The sequence below is a fragment of the Felis catus genome, chromosome F2, assembly GCF_018350175.1.
Source record: "Felis catus isolate Fca126 chromosome F2, F.catus_Fca126_mat1.0, whole genome shotgun sequence".
Taxonomy (NCBI): domain Eukaryota; kingdom Metazoa; phylum Chordata; class Mammalia; order Carnivora; family Felidae; genus Felis; species Felis catus.
In genome coordinates this window covers 27,571,710-27,592,619 of record NC_058385.1, presented here as the reverse complement: position 1 = coordinate 27,592,619, position 20,910 = coordinate 27,571,710, and the positions used below count along the sequence as shown (strand labels likewise).

General features: G+C 34.6%; 1 protein-coding gene across 3 annotated transcripts in view; it reads right to left on the bottom strand.

The window, feature by feature from the left end:
• Positions 1-4,599: 4,599 nt before the first annotated feature.
• The window catches only part of PKIA (cAMP-dependent protein kinase inhibitor alpha), a 94,372-nt gene continuing 78,061 nt past the window's right edge, over positions 4,600-20,910 (bottom strand). For 2 of the 3 annotated variants that reach the window (XM_011291340.4, XM_011291341.3), the window contains 2 exons: positions 11,435-11,612; positions 4,600-8,096 (listed from right to left, as the gene is read on the bottom strand). In XM_011291340.4, the coding sequence (XP_011289642.1) occupies positions 8,017-8,096; positions 11,435-11,585 (231 nt within the window). In that variant the 5' untranslated portion in view covers positions 11,586-11,612 and the 3' untranslated portion in view covers positions 4,600-8,016. Of the gene's footprint in view, positions 8,097-11,434; positions 11,613-18,227; positions 18,358-20,910 lie in introns of those variants that run through there. The other variant, XM_011291339.3, reaches the window with a different exon arrangement.

Sequence of the window (20,910 nt, the reverse complement as noted above, 5' to 3'; positions counted from 1 at the left end):
GAGTCCAAAAGCACACAGTCCTTCTTTAGTATTGCTAGATTTCAGTGTTAATTTGGTTACTATTTTTCTCTGTTTTCCAAAAGATGCAGTGTTAAGGAAAAAGACCTTAAGTTTCTGTACATAAATATCAGTGTCCTTTCCTTGACATGTTTCTTGGTCCCTTCGTATTATTTTCTCCTTTTTATTCTATGAATTCCTACCAAGTTCATCATATTCTATCAGAACGTTCATTTTTTTAGCCTATTAGAGTACATTATATTTTATTAGTGTAAAGCATATTCTTAAAAACTTGAGTGTCCCCTTCTGTAAAGACCAAAAATCTCCCCAAAGATCTTGTTCTCTGACTAATGTGTTGCTAAGACTAGGAGACTATGATACAACATCCTTTTCTTGGGGGGGGGTATTCTTAGTTTTAGCAAACTGAAGGGAATTTATACTACAGAATGTCAAGAAATACCTTTACCAGGATCACTATTTAGCTGGAAGACTTACTCCGATTTGCTAATTTGTATGTATGTTATCCTATTGGACATCTCTTATCTGTATGTCCTATCAAATCTGTGTGAGAGTGTGTGTGTGTTTGTGTAAATGTGCAGCATACAGTTTGAGAACCAAATTTAGAAATAGTTACGTTATTTAAAAAAATTTTTTTTCAACGTTTATTTTTGGGGGGACAGAGAGAGACAGAGCATGAACGGGGGAGGGGCAGAGAGAGAGGGAGACACAGAATCGGAAACAGGCTCCAGGCTCTGAGCCATCAGCCCAGAGCCTGACGCGGGGCTCGAACCCACGGACCGCTAGATCGTGACCTGGCTGAAGTCGGACGCTTAACCGACTGCGCCACCCAGGCGCCCCAGTTACGTTATTTTAATAAACTAGAAAAAAAGTAATAGAAATTAAGTTTTTATGTTCTAGAAGGCAATATTACACAGATTTCACTATTTTCAACTATCAACTGTATCTCTGAATTGCACGTTTCCCTAATCAGTGTGTAAATTTTGTTTAACTACATTGTGAGCTTCAGAAAGCAGACATTCATTTACAAATATTTATTGAGTATTAATAGACAATGAGGATACAGAGGTGAATAAAAAAGAGCTGTTTCCATCAAAGAGCTCATATTCAAGTTGGAGAGATACACATGTAAACAAATAGCTGTGATCTAAGGAGATACATTTGCAGATAAGGTTAGGGAATCAAGAAGTATAGAATAGCTAATTTCTAGACTGGGGCTTCAGAATGGGAATGTAAGTCAAAAAGGCTCCGGAGAGTGAAATGGGACAGGGTCTGGAGGGACCAGTGAGAACTTGCAATAAAGCATAAAGAAGAACATCTTAGGAACAGAAAAAACAGCTAACACAGAGCAAAGAGTTATGTAAAAGTAAAATGTGGCATTTATATCAAAAAGTTTTATCTGGCTAAATTTAAGAATTTTTTAAATTAGGGGAGTGAAACAATCAGATATATGTTTGAGAAAGATACATGTGGTTGCCAGATGGATAGAAAGAGTGCTGGACAAGGCAGGTCCTAGTGAGCAGGCTATTGCATTATATTAGGTAAGTGATGATTTAAAGGATTGTAATACAGAGGTGCCTGGGTGGCTCAGTCGGCTGAGCATCCGACTTCGGCTCAGGTCATGATCTCACAGTTCATGAGTTCGAGCCTCACGTTGGGCTCTGTGCTGGACTCTGTGCTCAGAGCCTGGAGCCTGCTTCCGATTCTGTGTCTCCCTCTCTCTCTGCACCTAACCCACTCAGGTTCTGTCTCTGTCTCTCTCAAAAATAACCAAACATTTTTAAAAAATTTAAGGGATTGTAATACAGACAAAAAGAAGTGAGAAGTTTCAAGGAGTAGTAAGAATTAGAATTGATGGACTGAAAATCAAACTGCAGAAAGAAGAGTTAAGAGAACTGTAAGAATTTGGATTTTTAATTTGGTTTGAATTTGGGAAACCAGTGCCTCCATATATGAGATCTACAGCATATGAAGAAAAGCAGTTTTGGGAATGGGGTCATATATTGGATTTGGTGTTGGAATATTGAATTTTAAGATGTTTTTGGGAAATCCGTATTGAGCTGGATCCAATAAGTCAGCTGATCAGGAGTGACCTCTGGGATTTATCATGGTAAAAGTGGTGATTGATTGTGTTGGTCAAGAATAAGTCATGTGAAGACTGGGATTGTAGAAGAGGAATAAATATAGAATCCCAGGGAACCACAGTATTTAGTAGAGAGGTAAAGAAGGTTGAACTTGTCAAGGAGAGTAAGCAGTTGCCAGAGAAAAAGGAACAAAGGATTAAATGCATACATACATTCACCCAGAGGGTGGGAGGTGGGGTAGGAAGGTAAATGAAGCATCTCAAAAAAGATTCCGTGGTGAATAGGATTAAATGCCATGTGGTAGACTATAAAACATACATGAACTATCCATTATATTTGGCTAGTAGGATTGATATACTCACTTAGGTCTAATTCAGAGAACTAGAGTGGGACTAGATACAAAGAAATTGAGTGGTTTTGCTTGTACATGGCTGCTGTGGAGAGGAGCTAGTGATACCACTGGCAGTCATCCTGGAGTATAATATAATGGAACACAGAACTCTAAAACATCACATCCTTATCTTGACCATCTCTCCATATCCAGTCTCCAGGTTAATGCCTAGATACGTGCAACCACCCCTATGTAGAAATGAGCACTGTAGGATCTGGGGGTGTAGCAAAAAAACCTTATGGGGAGAATATTCTGGAAGAGAAAGGGCATATCTATATGGAAGACTTGTGAATCTGGAGAATTTGTTTCTTAGGATACAAAAATTCTTTCCTTTAGGAGGCTTTATTATGTAGCCACATGAATATCAATTAGAATTATAGAACCACTAAGTTTTATTTTAGGAGAAGTTTGAGTCCTTTGGAACATCATCACTTTTTAATTTCCACATTGGCCAAAGCTTCAGTGACAATTACTGAGAGTCTAGGTGTTACTGAAGACATTGTTGGTAATAAAAATTTGATTGGAAGTTAAATTGCAAAAGGATAAGAAATAAGGAAGAGAAACATGAAAACAGCAATGATGCCTACTTTCAGAAATACAAGTAGTGAAGTTAAGAGGGGAACTGAGAACTTGAGTACATTTGTGAAAAAGGGTAAAGTCGGTGAAGAAAAAAGGATAATTAACAGACCTCCTGAAAGAAAATGTGTAAAAAACCTCAGATGTGAAAACCTGTATCTTAGAAGTGGGAAACTTCCTGTGTACTGAGAGACATGACAAAAAAAGCTGTGCAGCACTTATGACTAAACTGAAGTTGCAAATAATGAATGAGCATTGTTATAAACTTTTTACAGTCACTCTGAAGAAAGTAGAGTGAAGGCAGATGGCTTGAACGGTTTTGATTGGGCAGAGATGGCACAAAGACAAGAAAGGAGGAAAAGCAGGAGCATTGAGAAGGATTAACAGTAGATTCCAGACTGGAGGAGAGTTGCTAAGGAAATACCGATCTTGATAAAAACAAAGTAGATGTGGTGCAAACTAGAAAGTTAACCAGTTATAGTCAGATAGTTTTGTTAATTTTGACTTTATAGTGAGAGATGGCCAGGATCCCAAATCCCCACATTCTGGCCTAGATAGAGGCAACAAATATACACAGAGAAAAAAACACCAGAGACAATACAAACTTGTTTTGCACTGGCTAGCATTTTGTTCCAAATCCCTGTGTACTGTTTTATCCTTGTGACCTGAGTAAGATGAACTTAAAAGATTTACATCCTGTTTTACCCCTTCTGCCTAAGACCTTGCCTGAACTCAGGCTGTGTGTTATTTGATGCTTACTTTCTCCCGAGTCCCACCTTGGATTCTGCTTGGTTTTTGCTGCCTTTATGTGGTAAAAAGAATACAACGAAAAGAGAGCAACATCGAAACAAAAGAAGTTAAACACTCTGCTTTTCTACCCCAAGATGTTATCCTTAATATAGTAAAATCATGGGTGTCTGTGAGCACTCCATTTTGTTACTGACTGATTTTAAAGATTTTTAGTCAGGTGAATAGGGCTGGTGCATCTGGAAACTGCATTTTTTCTAGATCAGTGATTGACAGGTTGTAGAGGTGAGGGTGTGGGCAGAAAAAGATGCCAAAGTTGCGCAGGGAGTTCTTTCAAAGGGGAAGTGTGTGTGTGTGTGTGTGTGTGTGTGTGTGTGTGTGTGAGAGAGAGAGAGAGAGAGAGAGAGAGAGAGAGAGAGAGAGAGAGAGGGAATGTATATGGGTGGAGGAGAGAGTGTTGTAAAACTTTCAGGGGATTCTGATAAACACTGGTCTTTCTTCTGACTGAAAATCTTTTACTGCCCTACAGATGAGCAAGTAAGAACGATAGGAGTGATATTGGGGCTTACGATTTAACAGTTGGGTCTGGCAGATGATGAAGTCCAGGAAGTGGGCCACCAGAGTGGAATGGAGGTAAAAATTATTGGAGTAAAATCCCAGAAAAAGAGGCTAGAATGCCGGTATGTCCACCACAGGAAGGCTTTAAACTTCTCCTTTATCACTCGCAGCACTTTCTCGGGATCAAATACATAGTGTATGTTCAATAAATACTCTTCATAGACTATGCACATTTCAGAAAAAAATGTATTACTTTTAATATCAATTATGTGAGCATGCAACATTACTAAATACAAAAGTCATACAAGCTCACAATGACTTCAGAGACTGCCACTCTTTAATTAAAGAACAATTTGGGGCCTGTTAAGACATCATAAATCATAGATGCTTTCTTATTTTTACTTGGTAACTATACATTGTCTTCCTGTTACTACAAGCTTCACTCAGAAGCTTGGCTACCTGGCAGTTACATTTCTTTACCCTTTATTGCTTCTCTGAAGAGAAAGAGCAATCTCATTCATCTTCTAAAATGGTGCATTTTTACTGTCTGAGTAAGACTCAAGTGTAGGGCATTTATAGCGAGCAGTTCTGGGGGTGTTGCCTAAAAATTGAAGGCTGCCTATTACCTATTGGAAAAACATTTCTATAAATTATGATAGCAATATGTTGGCATAGGATGTTTACAATTGATAAAAGGTAAATTTGACAAGTTCATACTTATTGCAAATGAGTTGAAAAACTGAAACTGTCATACATATTTCTAGTTAATTAAACAAAGCGAGTAGCATGGGACATAAAAAAATCTGAACCATGTTAAATTTATAGACTGCATGCCAGAAAAATATTTTGGGGCAAGTATAACACAAAAAATAAATTTAATTGAATTTCCTTTTTAAAAAAAAGTACACTTTCTGTGATCTAGTCACATCTGTGTCATTACTCATCTAGGTAACCTTAAGAAAGACAATTCCCTCTTTTGAGACTCAGTTTCCCTCTCTAAAACAATGGAGGATGAACCACTTCATCTGTAAATGTTCCCTTATAAATAAATATGCTCTATAAATTGGCTTTAGTTTTATGGCATGTGTAGTAGAAAGCTCCTTGGAGACAGACCAAGATAGGTTCAAATCTTAATTTCATCATTTATTAGCTTTTTAAACTTGGAAAAGTTATAGTTTATTGAGACTTAATTTCTTAATCTGTGAAATGGGATAGTACTACCTTTTTAATCAAATTGAGAAACAATTAAATGGAAGAAAATGTGCTAAGAAGTTATTAGCATAATGTCAGTTGGTTAGTAGGCATTAAGTGCATATTATCAAACCTAATGTCTTAGTTTCCACCCTTTCCTCCTTAAAAATTCAATACCATGTATATTATTGACTTACAAGAAAAAGATACTACAGTACAATTTGGAAGACACTGTGAACTTTTGCTGAGCAACATTTGTAGGTTGTAGGCATTTTGGAAAGTAGATTTTTATCTTCCAGCTTGGGAATGCCTCTGGGTTTGAATATAGCAGACAAAGTAGCAGTAAGAGGTCAAAATAATTCAAAAAGCTCCATATGACTTTGCAATTTAGCACTATTATATATTCAAAGACAAGCATGACACCACATGCATTAATAATAATATATCACATAGGAATATAAACTCTCCACATACACTCAGCACTAGTCTTACCGAAACTTTACAAAACTACATGAAATCAGTTTGGAATTCCACAACTGTAAGGATGGAGAGAACTTTACCTAGATTCACAAGAAAGCTATGAGAATAGTAAATGAGGATGTTGAAAGAATGATTTTATGGGTTGGATGTTTTAAATGGACTGTGAGAGATTGTCTAAAAAAGACTCAGGAACCTCTTTTCCCACTTGTAAGATTATTAATAGGTGGATTTATTTGAATTTTAACTGGGTACTTTGGACCTTAATGGGTTAGAATGAAGTACTCTAATATTTAGTCTTCCTTCTATTTTCTGAGAGACTCACCCTGTGGACATTTTTTTCTAGTAATACATGATTGAGGACAAATGATACCCATGCCCTTATCCCACTCATTTGGAACATACTGTAAATTTCATCCTATATGCAGCTATAGAGGAGAGCTGGGTTCCCACTATGTCCATGGAGATTATCTATGGAGATTCTGCTTAACCTACTTCATATGGGACTCTATCTAAGACCTCAAGGATAATTAATTGGGCTCTTTATTATAAAGGGTCTTCCTGTTACTTATTTGTCCAGTAATCCATGAGCCACTGGCATATTACTGGTTCCTTATTTATTACCACTGATAAGTGATTTTATAATACTGACCAGAGGGATTACACAGCTCACAGAAACTTTCCACATAAGAACCATGATGTCAAAACACAGCAGAGGCTATCAACAGTATTAATGAGGATTTTGTTAGCTTCTAATGATAATTATTATTGTATCAGAATGCAATTCACACTAATTATTAGTAAAAGTTTACAAACATTAAAAAGTGCATAATAACATTTGTATCTGATAGGGCTGAAAAAAGACATGGAAAACACAATGCAAGGGCTTTACTTTTGTGATTGGTGGCCACATGATTGCAAGATAATTTTTTCCATCTGTTACAGCTCCATGCAGATAAGTTGTCCTCCAAATTTAAATAGTACCATACAGCACTGAGAAATTTGATTCCATAAGAACAAAATATTTCCTGTTCATAGAATTATCTTGTATTCTCTTTCCCACCATCTTGATTCTCCAAAATCCTCATAATTCAAAAAATTTTTAAATGTATATTAGTGGGAAAAGTTCTCCAATGGAAAATAAAACAAAATTTACAGATTGAATTCTGGTCTGTGCAGACACCAAACAGACTGAATTCAAGTAAAATTCACATTAATGGATATTTTCAAATGCCTGTTTAATAAAGCAAAGGACTCTTGATGAATTGGTTAGACTTAATCCATCAACAGTGAATCAAGGGGAAAGATTAAGTTAAAAAAAATTGTGATCTATCCTGTGTACACCACCATACTGTGGAGAAGGAAAAAGGCAGCCCTTTTAAAAATGAGTGGTATAAAAATTCACAGTAACGTACATTGTTTTTGTTTGTCATAAGCAATCAAAGAAGGGGGCAGTGCTGAGTGTCTATATTGTACAATACAAAACAGTGTAAATAACACAGCAGGAACACACAGATACATAATGCTAAAAACAGTGCTTTCTGGATGGTTCTTTTACTGGGTGAATACTTGGACCAGAGATATTTAAACTCTGGGGTTCAACCAACCTTTTGCAATTAAACACAATTAAATCCTCTGACATTGTGAGGGGCCAGATGCTACAGGAAGAATCATCATCTAGGTCTGTGCTACTCTCTACAAGCATTTTATCATATGGTCAAGTGAAAGGATCCATACAAAAATGACATCCAAACACAAGCCACATGATTTCAACCATTGCTAAAGACAGAGGTAGAGAAAAGTCTGTCTGCAGCCACAGCCTCTGCCCCCATTTTTAATATGACAATGAGCAGATTCCTACAATGCAGCACAGCCATTTTTTTTCCCCCCTTTTCACTCTTGGGAACAAATTCATTCCAGCCAGGCCTGGAGATTTGAGACATTGTCAGCTGTTGATGAAGTTATCAAAGTGGGGTGTTAGCTTTCAGATTTTGCTGCTTCCCCTTGGGCTTCCCCACTTTGTTCTGTGGAATTTCGTTGTGCATCTTCTTCACCTTCTGTAAGAAACAATGAAAAAAGGGTAAAGGCAAATAAAAGCTATTTCTTATATTTACCAACTCTTAATATATCATATTGAAAATTTCAGAAATACTCAAAAAGTCATAAATTCTACAGAGACAAGTATATTTTATTGGTGATCAATTTCTCATGAGGAAAACAGTATAAGAGTTTCAAGGGCTGGCTAATTCTGATGCTAAGAACTTGGGACAGCACAAAATAATAACTCAATTTTTATAGTTGTTAGTGATCATCTATGCTTTTGATAAATAGCCAGGAAATCTCAAGGTCTGGTGATGGCACTTAATAGTTTCACAGATTGCAGAAATCAGTAGTGATTTTAGGCAGAAATCAGAAATGAGAAGCAACTCTACCGTTTCACTCCTGTCTTATTTTAAGAAATATTTAAAAATTTCATTTTCCATTATTTATAGTACTTGTTGATAACCCAGCTGATTTCTCGGAGGTTTAGTTAATTAAATTAAAAGCAACAGTGGAGGATGAAAGGACATTATGTCAGCTGGTCGGTCCCTTGCTGAACAGTTATCATGGCCTCTGGTCTGCCCTTATAGAACATATGTACAATGCCAATAAAACCAGCATCCTCAGCAGCAATCTCAGCTCATGACATAGCAAGCACTGAAATTAAATAATGCTTTCTTTTCACATTAGGTAATTTTATCTAAAGTTCAAACTTACAAGCTGTAGGCAATCCTTGATTCAAAGATTCATATGTTTGCATGTATTAGTTCATCATTAAGCAACCAATAAATATTAGTGGATAAAATATTTTTGGGCGTTGCAATAACGTAAATTATATCACTGTTTGCTAAATGTTTGTTACCATAATTCAAATGGATAGAAGTAAGTGGACTGTTCCATTTCTTTAGATGGAAATGTTGAAAGGCAATTTCTCTTTTACTCTTAACAAGTATACACAAAACATTTCACTATACACCATACTTCCAGAAATTAAAAGCAGTACATAAATTATATCTATATCTATATTCTTATATAGATATATTCTGTTCTAAAGGGGTTCTTGGGGTTTACATTATATATTATATATCATGTTCATAAACTACTTTCATTATTACAACAATGAACAACCTCCCAAGATGTGCAGATGGCCTGAATGTGAGATGTGTAGATTAGCATGCAACAAGAACTTGATAAATAGGAAAAGCTCTTAATAACCAAAGTAATGAAGTCAAATTAGGGCAGATGCAAGACAGTAGAATATTTAAGGATGAAAGTGACTGCATAAATACAAGATGAGGAACTTGGTTCCCATGAGGCTTGTGATTTCTGGGTGTCTGGGGACACTTCCCAGGGCTTCTTAGCATAATGCTGCAATTACAGAGGTGTGGCTAAATAGATGCTTTTTAACAAGTCATGGTAAACAGGGGACAGCAATATTGTTGAGTATAAATTAAAAAGAAGTTGAAACACTCATGAATTACAGAGGAAGTCCCTTACAATACTCAGCTACTGATATTTCGTTTGTCATTATATGTCAGTGTTGTACAGTTACTATTTTTAGTTCTTTGTACTTAGAATAATAAAAAAAATTACTACTGCTTATATTTTGCCTGATTCTGGACTTTAGGATTTAAAAAGAAACAGAAAAATTTTCAGGAGCCTGGAGAATGGCAATTAACACTTAGAAATGTTTAGAAAAGAAGACATTTAGAAGCATAATGATATTTGAATTATTTTAAACTGTTTAAAAATATAAAATATAAAATTATTTTATTATATTTGTTAATATAAAATATCAGTTTATTATTTCATTTGCTATATACCAAGTTAATATATTCTCTTGTATAAGAAAGGTCTTGATGCTGTTGAGTTTCAATTTCAGTGAGGAGAAAAAGAAGAAATGTAACTGTACTATGAATATACTGGGAGTGGCTAAAAATAATGCATATTATTTAGAACAGAATATTAATATACAAATAAAAATATAAATCTTATAAAAGAAATTAATTAGCAACTTCTCAAAGACCACAGAAAAAATTTTACTTACCTCATACCACCAAATTGCAATAATTCCCTAAATCCTTTCTGAAGTAACTTCTGGTACTAATAATAGGGAAACAACAAAACCTAAAGTATACATATGTCTGTATATTCCAAGGTGGTGATGTTAAGTTTTATTTTCAATCTGAATTTTAAAAGACCAATCTGTGACCTGCTGACCTTTAGCCATTGAATAAAGTACTGTCCCTAGGTATTTTAGGGTAATGTTGCTGTTTCATTAACATATACTCTGACTCAGTTTTCCAATAACTGGAAAGCTCTGCCATAAAAATTCTAATAGCAAAGAAGTACTGAATAGTTATCATGAGTCAGAAGCTGACTTTTCACGTACACAACACTGTGGTTCCTTAATTGTGAACTCCTCTTTTAATTTTAAAGGTTATTTTTGCACAAGATTTGTCAGAGAAATACATTTAGCTTTAATACTTGCAAAAGCTATGGATGAAAGAACTATTGGGATTCATTTAAATACTCAGAAGTACTTTGACATCTACATTTGCTTTACTTTTCCATTGGTAAAGTTAGATTGCTTGGGTAAGAAGAGCGCCAAGGCCCAATAATAAGACAAATTTTCCACAAACCCATTCTATTAAGAAGAGAAAACTGAAAGATCTTATTACCTAAGACATTGATATAACAAACTATTTTACTCCCACTCAATAGAATTGATCCTGGAGACCCTTTTCCTTTGAAGTGGTTATTGAAATGTTATAGGTGGCCAATACTGTCAAAGGTAGGAACTCCAACTTTGTTAAATATTCTACATAGAAATTTCAGAGCTTTTATAGAGATTAGGATTTAAAAAAAAATTTTTTTTAACGTTTATTTATTTTTGAGACAGAGAGAGACAGAGCATGAGCAGGGGAGGGTCAGAGAGAGAGGGAGACACAGAATCTGAAATGGGCTCCAGGCTCCGAGCTGTCAGCACAGAGCCCGACGCAGGGCTCGAACTCACGGACCGTGAGATCATGACCTGAGCTGAAGTCGGCCGCTTAACCAGCTGAGCCACCTAGGCACCCCGAGATTAGGATTTTTTAAAACCCATGTGCTTTATTCATTGCATTAGTAAAATCAGATTAAGGATTCTGCATTTGAGTGGGAACCCTATAAAGAGAAGTCACTGAAAATGAAATAGGAGTAACTAAGGGATTAGTCCCTGACTTTTATCTTGTCTAAGATTGTTTATAACTCTACTAAATTATTTTCAAAGGTAGTTTTTCATGTTTTAATCCTACGCAGTGAAATGGTACAAATCATCTCATGTTCATAGAGAGATGTGTGTCAAACAACTCACCTGTCTTGTTGATATCAAGACCTGCTAATTTCAAGGCTAATTCATTGCTGTTGCCACTTGCAGAGGAAACCAGGATATCATGTATTGCATTTCTTCTACCTGTTCTTCCAGAAGCAATGAAATCTGCATATGTAGTTTCCACATCAGTCATTGCTAACAAATATCCACATAGCAGGGACTACAAAACAAAGAAAAACTAATAGGTAAATATAATGTTGGTCGATGATAACATTTAACAAAGATGCTTGTTAGCTTACTGGTCTACAATATGAATGTTAAATAGTTGTCTTGCTTTCATGTTCAAAAAGCAAGTAATGCTTTAATTCTTGATCAAAGGTCAGGGAATTTTTTCTGTGAAGGCCTGACGGTAAATACGTTAGGCTTTGAGGGCTATATGGTCTCTATTCCAACTACTCAATTTTGTGATTATAATGCAAAAATAGTCAAAGTAAATGTGCTAAATACATGTAATAAACACACTGTGTTTGCAAAAATAGGAGTAAGAGCAGATTTGGCCTGAATACCATAATTTGTATTGGTTTAGATCATAAAATTCTCCTTCTCTAATATCACTTTAGTCAGTCTTCAACTCCAGAGAGAACTTGAGATCAATGGCATACCAAAATTGGGGGTGGAATTGAAGTGGTCCATCCTAGACATAAGCAGAATGCAAGTTACACTGTCTACAGACTCTAAGAATGATAATGAAATTGACCAAAATTCAGTTTGCATTTTATTAGCACCATTAACCAGCAAGTCTAATCAATGTCAGTGACCAAATAACTGCCCCCAGTCCAGGAGAACAGCTCCCTTATGGTCCCCCTTGTTAAGTCATTGTTTGAGAGGAATAATAATATTTCTTGACTGAATCTTTGAAATAAAATTTTCAAGTTTAAAAAGGAGTCAATGAAAGTGAGTTTCCCCAAACTTGTGATACACATACTTATATAAAGACTTAATGCAAAAAATATTTTCAAGGTAAAATATGATATGTGTATTAACAGAAGACCACCAAATGCAAATCTTTTAATATTTTCTGTTTAAATTTATGTCCTTCCCTAAAGGTCAAAAGAGGAATGGGTAGTAATATATAAAACAATAAACTTCTGTTGTACTAATTTGTTGAAACAGAACTTGAAAATAACATAATTTCCCTCCTATTCCTAAACATTCCAATTACATTTTACTGTAGTTTAAGATTAAAAACGCATCAATAGTCAAGAGAAAGGAATATTTTCAAAATGTAAGAAATATGGGGGAAGCAAAAATGGTGGACCCCATACATCATCATGGGCATGCACACTGGCACTCTGAAATAACTTGATGCCATCTACACTGTAATTTAGGATGGCAGTCAGTAAGTAGCACATTCCTTTAGGTTTAGTTCCCCCAAAGCATATTGAGGAAGGAGCTCTTCTTTCAATCTGGAGAAAGTTAAATTTGCTTCTTTAAGAGGAAGCTGAAACAAGAAAGAGGGAGGAATAGCATAATACAATTTTGAAATAGGAAATATATGTATACTACGTGCTTACTATGACTATATTATGGATAACATTGCTTTCCATTCACTCGCTATACCTACCATTATTTTGTAAGGGAATATGCTTTAATGGTTATTTTATTAAAATTTCAAAATGCTCCTCAAAAGATCCCGGGTTTAGTCATGGAGTGATTTTTGAAAATCACTCGACCTCCTGGTCTTCCATTTTCTAATAAGTAATGGGACAGCTGAATGGCATGATAGTTAATAACATCTCAAGTGAAGCTGTAAAAACAATGATCACTCAAAACTATCGCATTTCTAAAATTATGAATTTGGAGATTCCCTTTGTGGCCATAACCACCTACCATTTTTTCCCCTCTTACTCTTAATGAATCTGTTCTTCACACTGGTTAAATCTTTAATTCCTTTAACTTTTTTTTTTAGCTTTCTTTAGGTCCAGTCTGGATCAATTGCTGACCATTTCATGTAACTTCTTATTAGCCTCAAGAAATCCCTTTGACCTACTCTCACCTTGATTTTCCTAAACCTCACCTAGGAAAACAGCATGGTGCACTTTCTCTGATCTCATTACCTGGGTAGCTAAATGTTACCAGAAAAAGTTACAAAATTGTGCCAATTGGCTCAACTGAAAATTTTTGACTCTATTATTAGTATACACTCTTGGTTGTTCAGAAATTCTTTTGTTCACCTCTAGTTGACTCCTCCTTATGCTTTTCTCTGTGGGAAGGATTCCAAATGCTTCCCAGGCCACACAACCAGATACCCCCTGCCTTAAGAGATGATTTTGCATCTTCTTTCTCTGAGAAAATGTAGGACATCTGCTGTAAATTCTCTTAACTTTCTTCCTGTCTCAAACACATTTCTCTGTAAAACGCTATTCTTTCTTTTCTAAATGAACTAGCCGCTCTCTTTCTAAGGCATTCTCTTGATTCTGTTTCTTATCACCTCCTGTAGGACCTTGCTCCATCCATAATTTTTTTTCCTCAATAATTTGAGTCTTCTTTCTCCTCTGGATTTCTCCTGTAAGTTTGTAAGCATGTTCAAGTCCCCTTACTAAAAAAAAAAAAAAAAAAACAAGAACAAAAGCAAAAACAAAAAACAAAAATCAAAACAACTAAACCAATCATTTAACCAAATATTCTTTTCTCAATCTTTATACCTCTTTGCACTACCATCTCTTTCCTTTATTAAACTTCTCACAGGGCGCCTGGGTGGCTCAGTCGGTTAGGTGGCCGATTTCGGCTCAGGTCATGATCTCACGGTTTGTGAGTTCGAGCCCCGCGTCGGGCTCTGTGCTGACAGCTCAGAGCCTGGAGCCTGTTTCAGATTCTGTGTCTCCCTCTCTCTGACCCTCCCCCGTTCATGCTCTGTCTCTCTCTGTCTCAAAAATAAATAAACGTTAAAAAAAAAAAAAAACTTCTCACAAGGGTTCAGCTACTTTTATTTTCTCATTTTCCTTGAACAAACCTTTAGAATTGCCATATTCCATTGGCTTTTATGTAGAATATTTTATGGAGATTACTTTGAAATGATCTGTATTAACATTAAGTAACTGATTAATTTTAAAATTTCTTGCAAGTGCCCATCCTGTTTGAGCTCTCTACGATATATGACATTGCAGTTACATTCGCCTTGAAACTCTCCCCTAGCACATACAGCAAACTACAGAGGCAAGATTATTATAGGTATTGTCATAAGTATTATTATAGCTATCTGTATTTGAATTTAGATTTTCCATTTAGTTATTATGCTATATTTAATCTTCCTGTACTTAGTGTTTCATCTATAAACTGTGATAAATATACTTAGTTCTCAGGTGGCTATGAGAATTTATGTGGATCATGTATCTAAAGAGCCTAATACAATGTTTGGCACATGGTGGGTAGGTGCTGATATAAAATAAACAAATAAACAAACAAACAAACATAAATAAAACAATCTGTCATCTTACTATCCTGGTTTGGCACCTGGTGGGTAGGTGCTGAAATAAATAAATAAATAAACAAACAAATAAAACAGTCTGTCATCTTACTATTCTGGTTTCATCCTATTTTGACTTTTGTATTCTTCACAAATTTCTTTTCCTAGGGGACATTTTTATAGGAACTTAGGTCAGTCCTTGACCTTTTTTTTTTTTTCTAACTTGAATAACTCATCTAATCCTGAGGCTTCTGATTCCTCACTAGGGATAATGCAAAAGTATGCATCTCTTTTTCCCAGGCTCCTCACACACAAGGTCAAGTGCCTGCTAAATAGGTATTTTCACCTGGTTTTGCATAAGCATTTCAAATTCAATAAAAAAGACAACAGTAAAACACAAATAGAGTAAACTGGCCTCACCAATACACTGTGTTGGAGCATACTTTTGCTTATTTCTCTCACTTGATATCCATGTCTAATACCTTGCCAAGTCATATTGATTTTTATTTGATGTCACTCATATTTACTTTCTGTAAAACAGGAAAAGCTCGTCCTGGGGTTATAGCTGAGTTTTTCCATAATCTGTAAAGAACCCACTTTTGTTGCTTTAACTTCAACTACTAGCTCTCATACTTTGTATGTTGCTGAATAGCATACACTATTTTTCCAGAGCTTCTCTGCTGGTGTATTGCTCAAGTCTGTTATTCCACCTGGAATGCCTTCCTCTAACAAATCTGCTCAGTGAAATGGATTTAGCCCTCAAAATTCAGCCAAATGCCATCTTCTCTCTGTCTTCTTTCCCCTGTCTCCTCAGCTGGCATTCCCACTGGCCTTGATTTGTGCCTGTACAAGGCACTTAAATTCTAAGTAGCACTGTCTTCTTCTAGACAGATCACAAGCTCTGACAAGACAGGAACTACATTTTAATGTTTTAATTACATACAATTCCTAGTAGAGTCCTTTGCACAAAGTCAGTGCTAGATAAAAGTATCTTGCATAGAATTGAACAATGAAGAAGAAATATATTACATCTTTCATTAGTAGCCACAGAGAACCTCCCTCTTCCCTGTTTATACTAAATTACCAAATCCTAAAAATCCAGAATTTTTCACATGTACATGATCTGAGGACTTGAGAGTTCTATGGTCTGACCATCTTCACTTAACAGTTAGTTAAGTTCTGGAATGAAGGTCTAGAAAGTCCCAGTTTACTTTTTCTGTTTTACTAGATTGCCTGTATGCGATTAAGTTATGAGTTTGGATAAAGATTTTGACCTTGGAGTAGTTTAATGTTATTTAGTTATAAAGATATTTTCATTATCTACTCTACCACCAATTAACCAACACAGTATCTAGGTTCTACATTACTTTGATGATTTAGAGTTTCACATGCACATCAACCTAATAAATGTTATGTCATAAAAGTTTCAGGAAAGGTGAGTTACAGGAATAAATTCATCCCACAATCACTGTTACTGTCTTTCACGCTTAGTCTCTTTATGGCTTTTTAAAACTCAGGCTTTTAAAAAAGCACAACTGGTATTATTTCCCATCTGATAACAATGCTATGATGTATGCAAAAATATCCTCATTTTCAGATGAAGAAAATAAATCCCAGAAATAGTAAGTGATTGCTAAATAATACACAGAACTATGACTTAACCCAGGTTGATGGGTTTTACATAAAAAGGTACTGTATTTTGCAACAAAATCCTTTTTTTTTTTTGCCATTATCATTTTTCTTGGTAGACTGTCATAATAATACATGTGCCTGTGGGGGTTTAGTATCTTATTCACTTTGCTAATAGTAGTTTGAAGGAGATTTGAAATGTCAAAAATGAGACAGAAAAAAGTGGTGACATTTTCCATGAGAAGATATGAATTAAAAAGAATGCATACTGTGTAATGATTTATATATCTGGGAATGTTAAAAGATCCTGGCAGTATTTCTATTTATAAAGGGGGGAGCCAACAACTTAATTTGAATTTTCACATGGTATTTTCTTAAGTAACATGAACATGAAATAAGAAACAGGGTTATGACATATGTAAATGTATATTGTGCTCACCTTTAAAATGTGTATATATGGCTTTCAATTGGATTGAAAGACACTAATGATGATTGTGAGAAGAGTTTATTCTTATAAACTTCTCTCCTTAAGCACTTATGAAACATATTTACTAGGTTGATACGCTAAGTACTGGACATTCAATTATGGTAGCCATTATAATTATTATTATAATAGTTATCACAAAAGTAGCATTTCATTTTTATTACATTTTATTTCTCCGGACAATAGACTTATTTTTCAGTAAAAAGAAAAATAGCTGACAAATAGCATATATATAAATACATGAATGAACAATACAATTATAGTTTTAGACAAAATATATAGATTCTATGAACTCTCTTTTTTTCTCTCTCTCTCTCTTTCCATGATTATATTTCTTTTAGTGAATTCCCCTTAGGTGCTCAAAAAGAGTTATTTTTACATGCAGGGTAGCTATGTTATTTTTGCTTTCAGTTAAACATTTAGACACAGCTCTTCAGTTTAGTGCTATGACTGTCAGAGACCGGAAATATCCTTTACACTGAATACTCCACTGTATAATGACTTGTAGTTTTGCTTAGATATTTTGGGGAACCTATTGCCAAATGATTATGTCTGATTGATACCTACCAAATAATGATAAAAGTTTTAAAAAAATCTAATAAATATCAGCAGCTGGTAGATGTTTAAAAGAGTAGCAATTAACACACATGGCCTTATAAAAAAAACTAATTAGAATAAAACCTGCAAAATTGACCAAAAGTGGGCTTCACTAGAGTTTCCTGTTTATGTTGCTTTAATTAGAATTTTGTAGCTATCACAAAATGGTAGTACTGGATACAAACAAGATAAAATGTTATTTTTTTATCCAGTTATACAAAACAGCCAATTATTTTAATATTCACAGTCTGATTAGAGAGAGAGAGAGAAAGCATTTTATTACTTAAATGCACCATTTAAAGTTAGATTAATTAAATTATAAAACATAAATTTCCAAATATTGATATCTAAAAATCCAATAAAAATTCATAACTAAGAAACAAGCTTGCTTTTTCTTTCCCCCTTCTTAAAAAAAAATCTTACTTTCTCACTCTTTGAGAAAAGAAACAGTATATTGGTATTCTAAAAATTCTTCATTTCTGTAATGGATTTCTGAACTGAGATTCATGATTCATGTTGGTCTTCCCCTTGTTTATGCTCTTTACCTTTTTAAATATCATATGGACAAATTATTTGCAAAAATAAACCAAAAGATTTTACCTTAACAGATTTTACAGATTTAGACAGATTGCAAGAGGATAGGAAAAGTATGTACTTACGTCTCCTATATTAAACAAATTGAAGCATTCCACACAGATGTGTATCCTAAAAGAAGTTGGGCCTATGAAGCTGCTAAAATGATTTTTATAGTGACATTGAGTCATGAGCCAAATGGTGACTGGATAACATGCTAATTTTACTCCTGTAAATGGGGACACATGAAATGAGACTCACAGACTTGGAAGAAAGAATGGAGAGAATGCCATCAGCAAGCACTGAAGTCTTCTCTCTAATATGAATGGTATGATCTCTTTTAAGTTTAAAAGAGAAAGAAAATTCTTCCTGTCCCATATTACAAATACAATTACATAACTTCTCAATTGTTCTTTATGGAATCATGCAACGTGTGTTAAAAGCCCCTGAGTAGTTTACTGTGTGCTTAGGGCTTAGTCTACATTCGTGTTTCTGAAGCATTTTGGTCTCAGATATCCATTACATTCTCAAAAATTTTTAATAACAGTAGTGAGTTTTTGTTTATGTGGTTATATCTGCTCATATTTACCATATGGTATTAAAACTGAAATTTTTAAAAATATTTATTAATTCATTTAAAATATAAATAATAAACCCATTAAATGTTTCCATAAATAATATATTTTTAGTGAAATATATATTTTTGAAAGCAAAAAAAAAAAACTAGTGACAAAGAATGGCATTGTTTTCCATTTTGCAATTCTCTGGCTTAATTTTGTAAATGTCTGGCTTTATAAAAGACATCTGGTTTCTCATGTCTGCTTCTGCATTCAATCTGTCTCAATATGTTGTTTTAGTTGAATTATATGAGGAAAATCTGGCCTCATACAGATTTTTTTAGTTGGAAATGTGAGGAGAGTTTTAATAGCCTTTTCAGATGATTGTGGATTTTTTTTTTCTGCAATGTGGAATCTGTAATCATATCAAATACTTTCCATACTCTTATTGAAAGTTATTGTCTACCTTGTACTTTAAATGGATCTTTGCTTATGCTTATTAAATATATATATATATATATACATATATATGTATGTATGTGTATATATATATATATATTTTTTTTTTTTTTAATATCAAGCATTGGTCATTTGGAGGATATTGGTTCACTAGGTTATAGAAAATTGCCAAATGGTACTATATTGTACAATATCACATTTGTTGGTAACACCACCTAACTCATCAGCAAAGTCTTCAAGAACTGGGAAACTGACAAGGTCACAGGGACAGATAATAAGTTTTTCAAAATTATAATTTTTGTTTGAAAGCTCAGATTTAATCATTGGCAACAGACACAGTGGAGTTTGCTCCCCTTGAAGTGACAAGCTCACTTTGTTCATTTTCAAGAATATCTCTGCCAAATATCCCAAGTTTGAAAAACCACAGTTTGCCTGTTAGTTGTTCTTTCAAGTAAAAATGGTGATTTATGAAAAGTGGCTAGTTCAGCTCTCAACCCAAGTAGTCACCCAAGTACTTGACTTGAGACAGCCATCTACTCTGGTACCTGGCAGAAATGCTTCATGTGACTTTCCATTTCATCACAAAGAATATTCAACAGATCTGTATTCGAGGGCCAATATTTGACAAAATTAATATTTTTTTACTGCTTCATCAAGTATATCTGTAGGTAAATCTAGTATTTATAAAATATTAACTGTGAGTGTATGGTGGTGTATAAGAATACCAGGGTTACTAGTGGAGTTTGGTGTTGCTGACTTGATTCGTGCTAAGGTGCCAGCAGTTTTTCCCACCATGCTTTTGCACCACTTGTGCAAATGTCTGCCAAGTAAAAAAAGCAAATATCATAATTATGAAAATAATTTTGAACTTGTGAACCTACTGAAAGTATCTCAGAGACTGACTGAAAGGGTTTAGGAGACCTACAGGAAAGTTTCCTAGAAGGAAACTCTATTGTAATGAATTGTAAAGAATTTTGCAAAGAATTTAGCAAGCAAATTGTTCATTCCTAAAATATTCTGGAAATATCAGCTGTTTTATTTCCATGCTAAGTACTACCCATCTTTTTCTCTTTTCTTTTCCTGCATAAAGGTACTACTTATTTATCTAATTCAGAGTTAAGATTCTAGTAGCTTATTCCCAAAAAGCAAGCCCTTAATCTCACAAAATCAGAGGGCTTCAGACTAGGTCTCTTGAGCTCAAAACAGAGTTCCAGAACTTGATGTTGCCTCAATTACCTTTTTCCTTGAATTGAACTATATTCTAGTTATACTTGGAGCAAATCTCAGCAAGGAAGAAATAAAAAGACCACAGCCCTATAAATAGACACGATTTTAAAAATTCCACAAAAGTCTCCTCTCTTAAGGTGTAATTCTAATTTCTGCACCAAGTCATGACATTACATGCTCTAAAGTATCATTTGGTATAATAGGGACAGGTATTGCACTTCAGAAGAGTTTGGATAGTGTCCTATCAAAAGCATACTTTCAAAAAGTAATCTCATATACTGATTTATATCACAGAGAAGAGGCAACATGTATTAACTAGGTGAAGCCAAACCTTTTTTTATTCTGATTCCAAGGCAGTGATCTTTTCATTACATTCAAAACATTGCTAGAATGCATTTTACCCAATATGAGAAAAAGAATAGAAGGTCTTTTGATGGTTTTCACAATAAGATTTTGACTATTAGAGATGCTATGCCATCGACCTTCATTGTAGGAAGTTCTTCAATTTCTCCCTGATTTTCAGTAT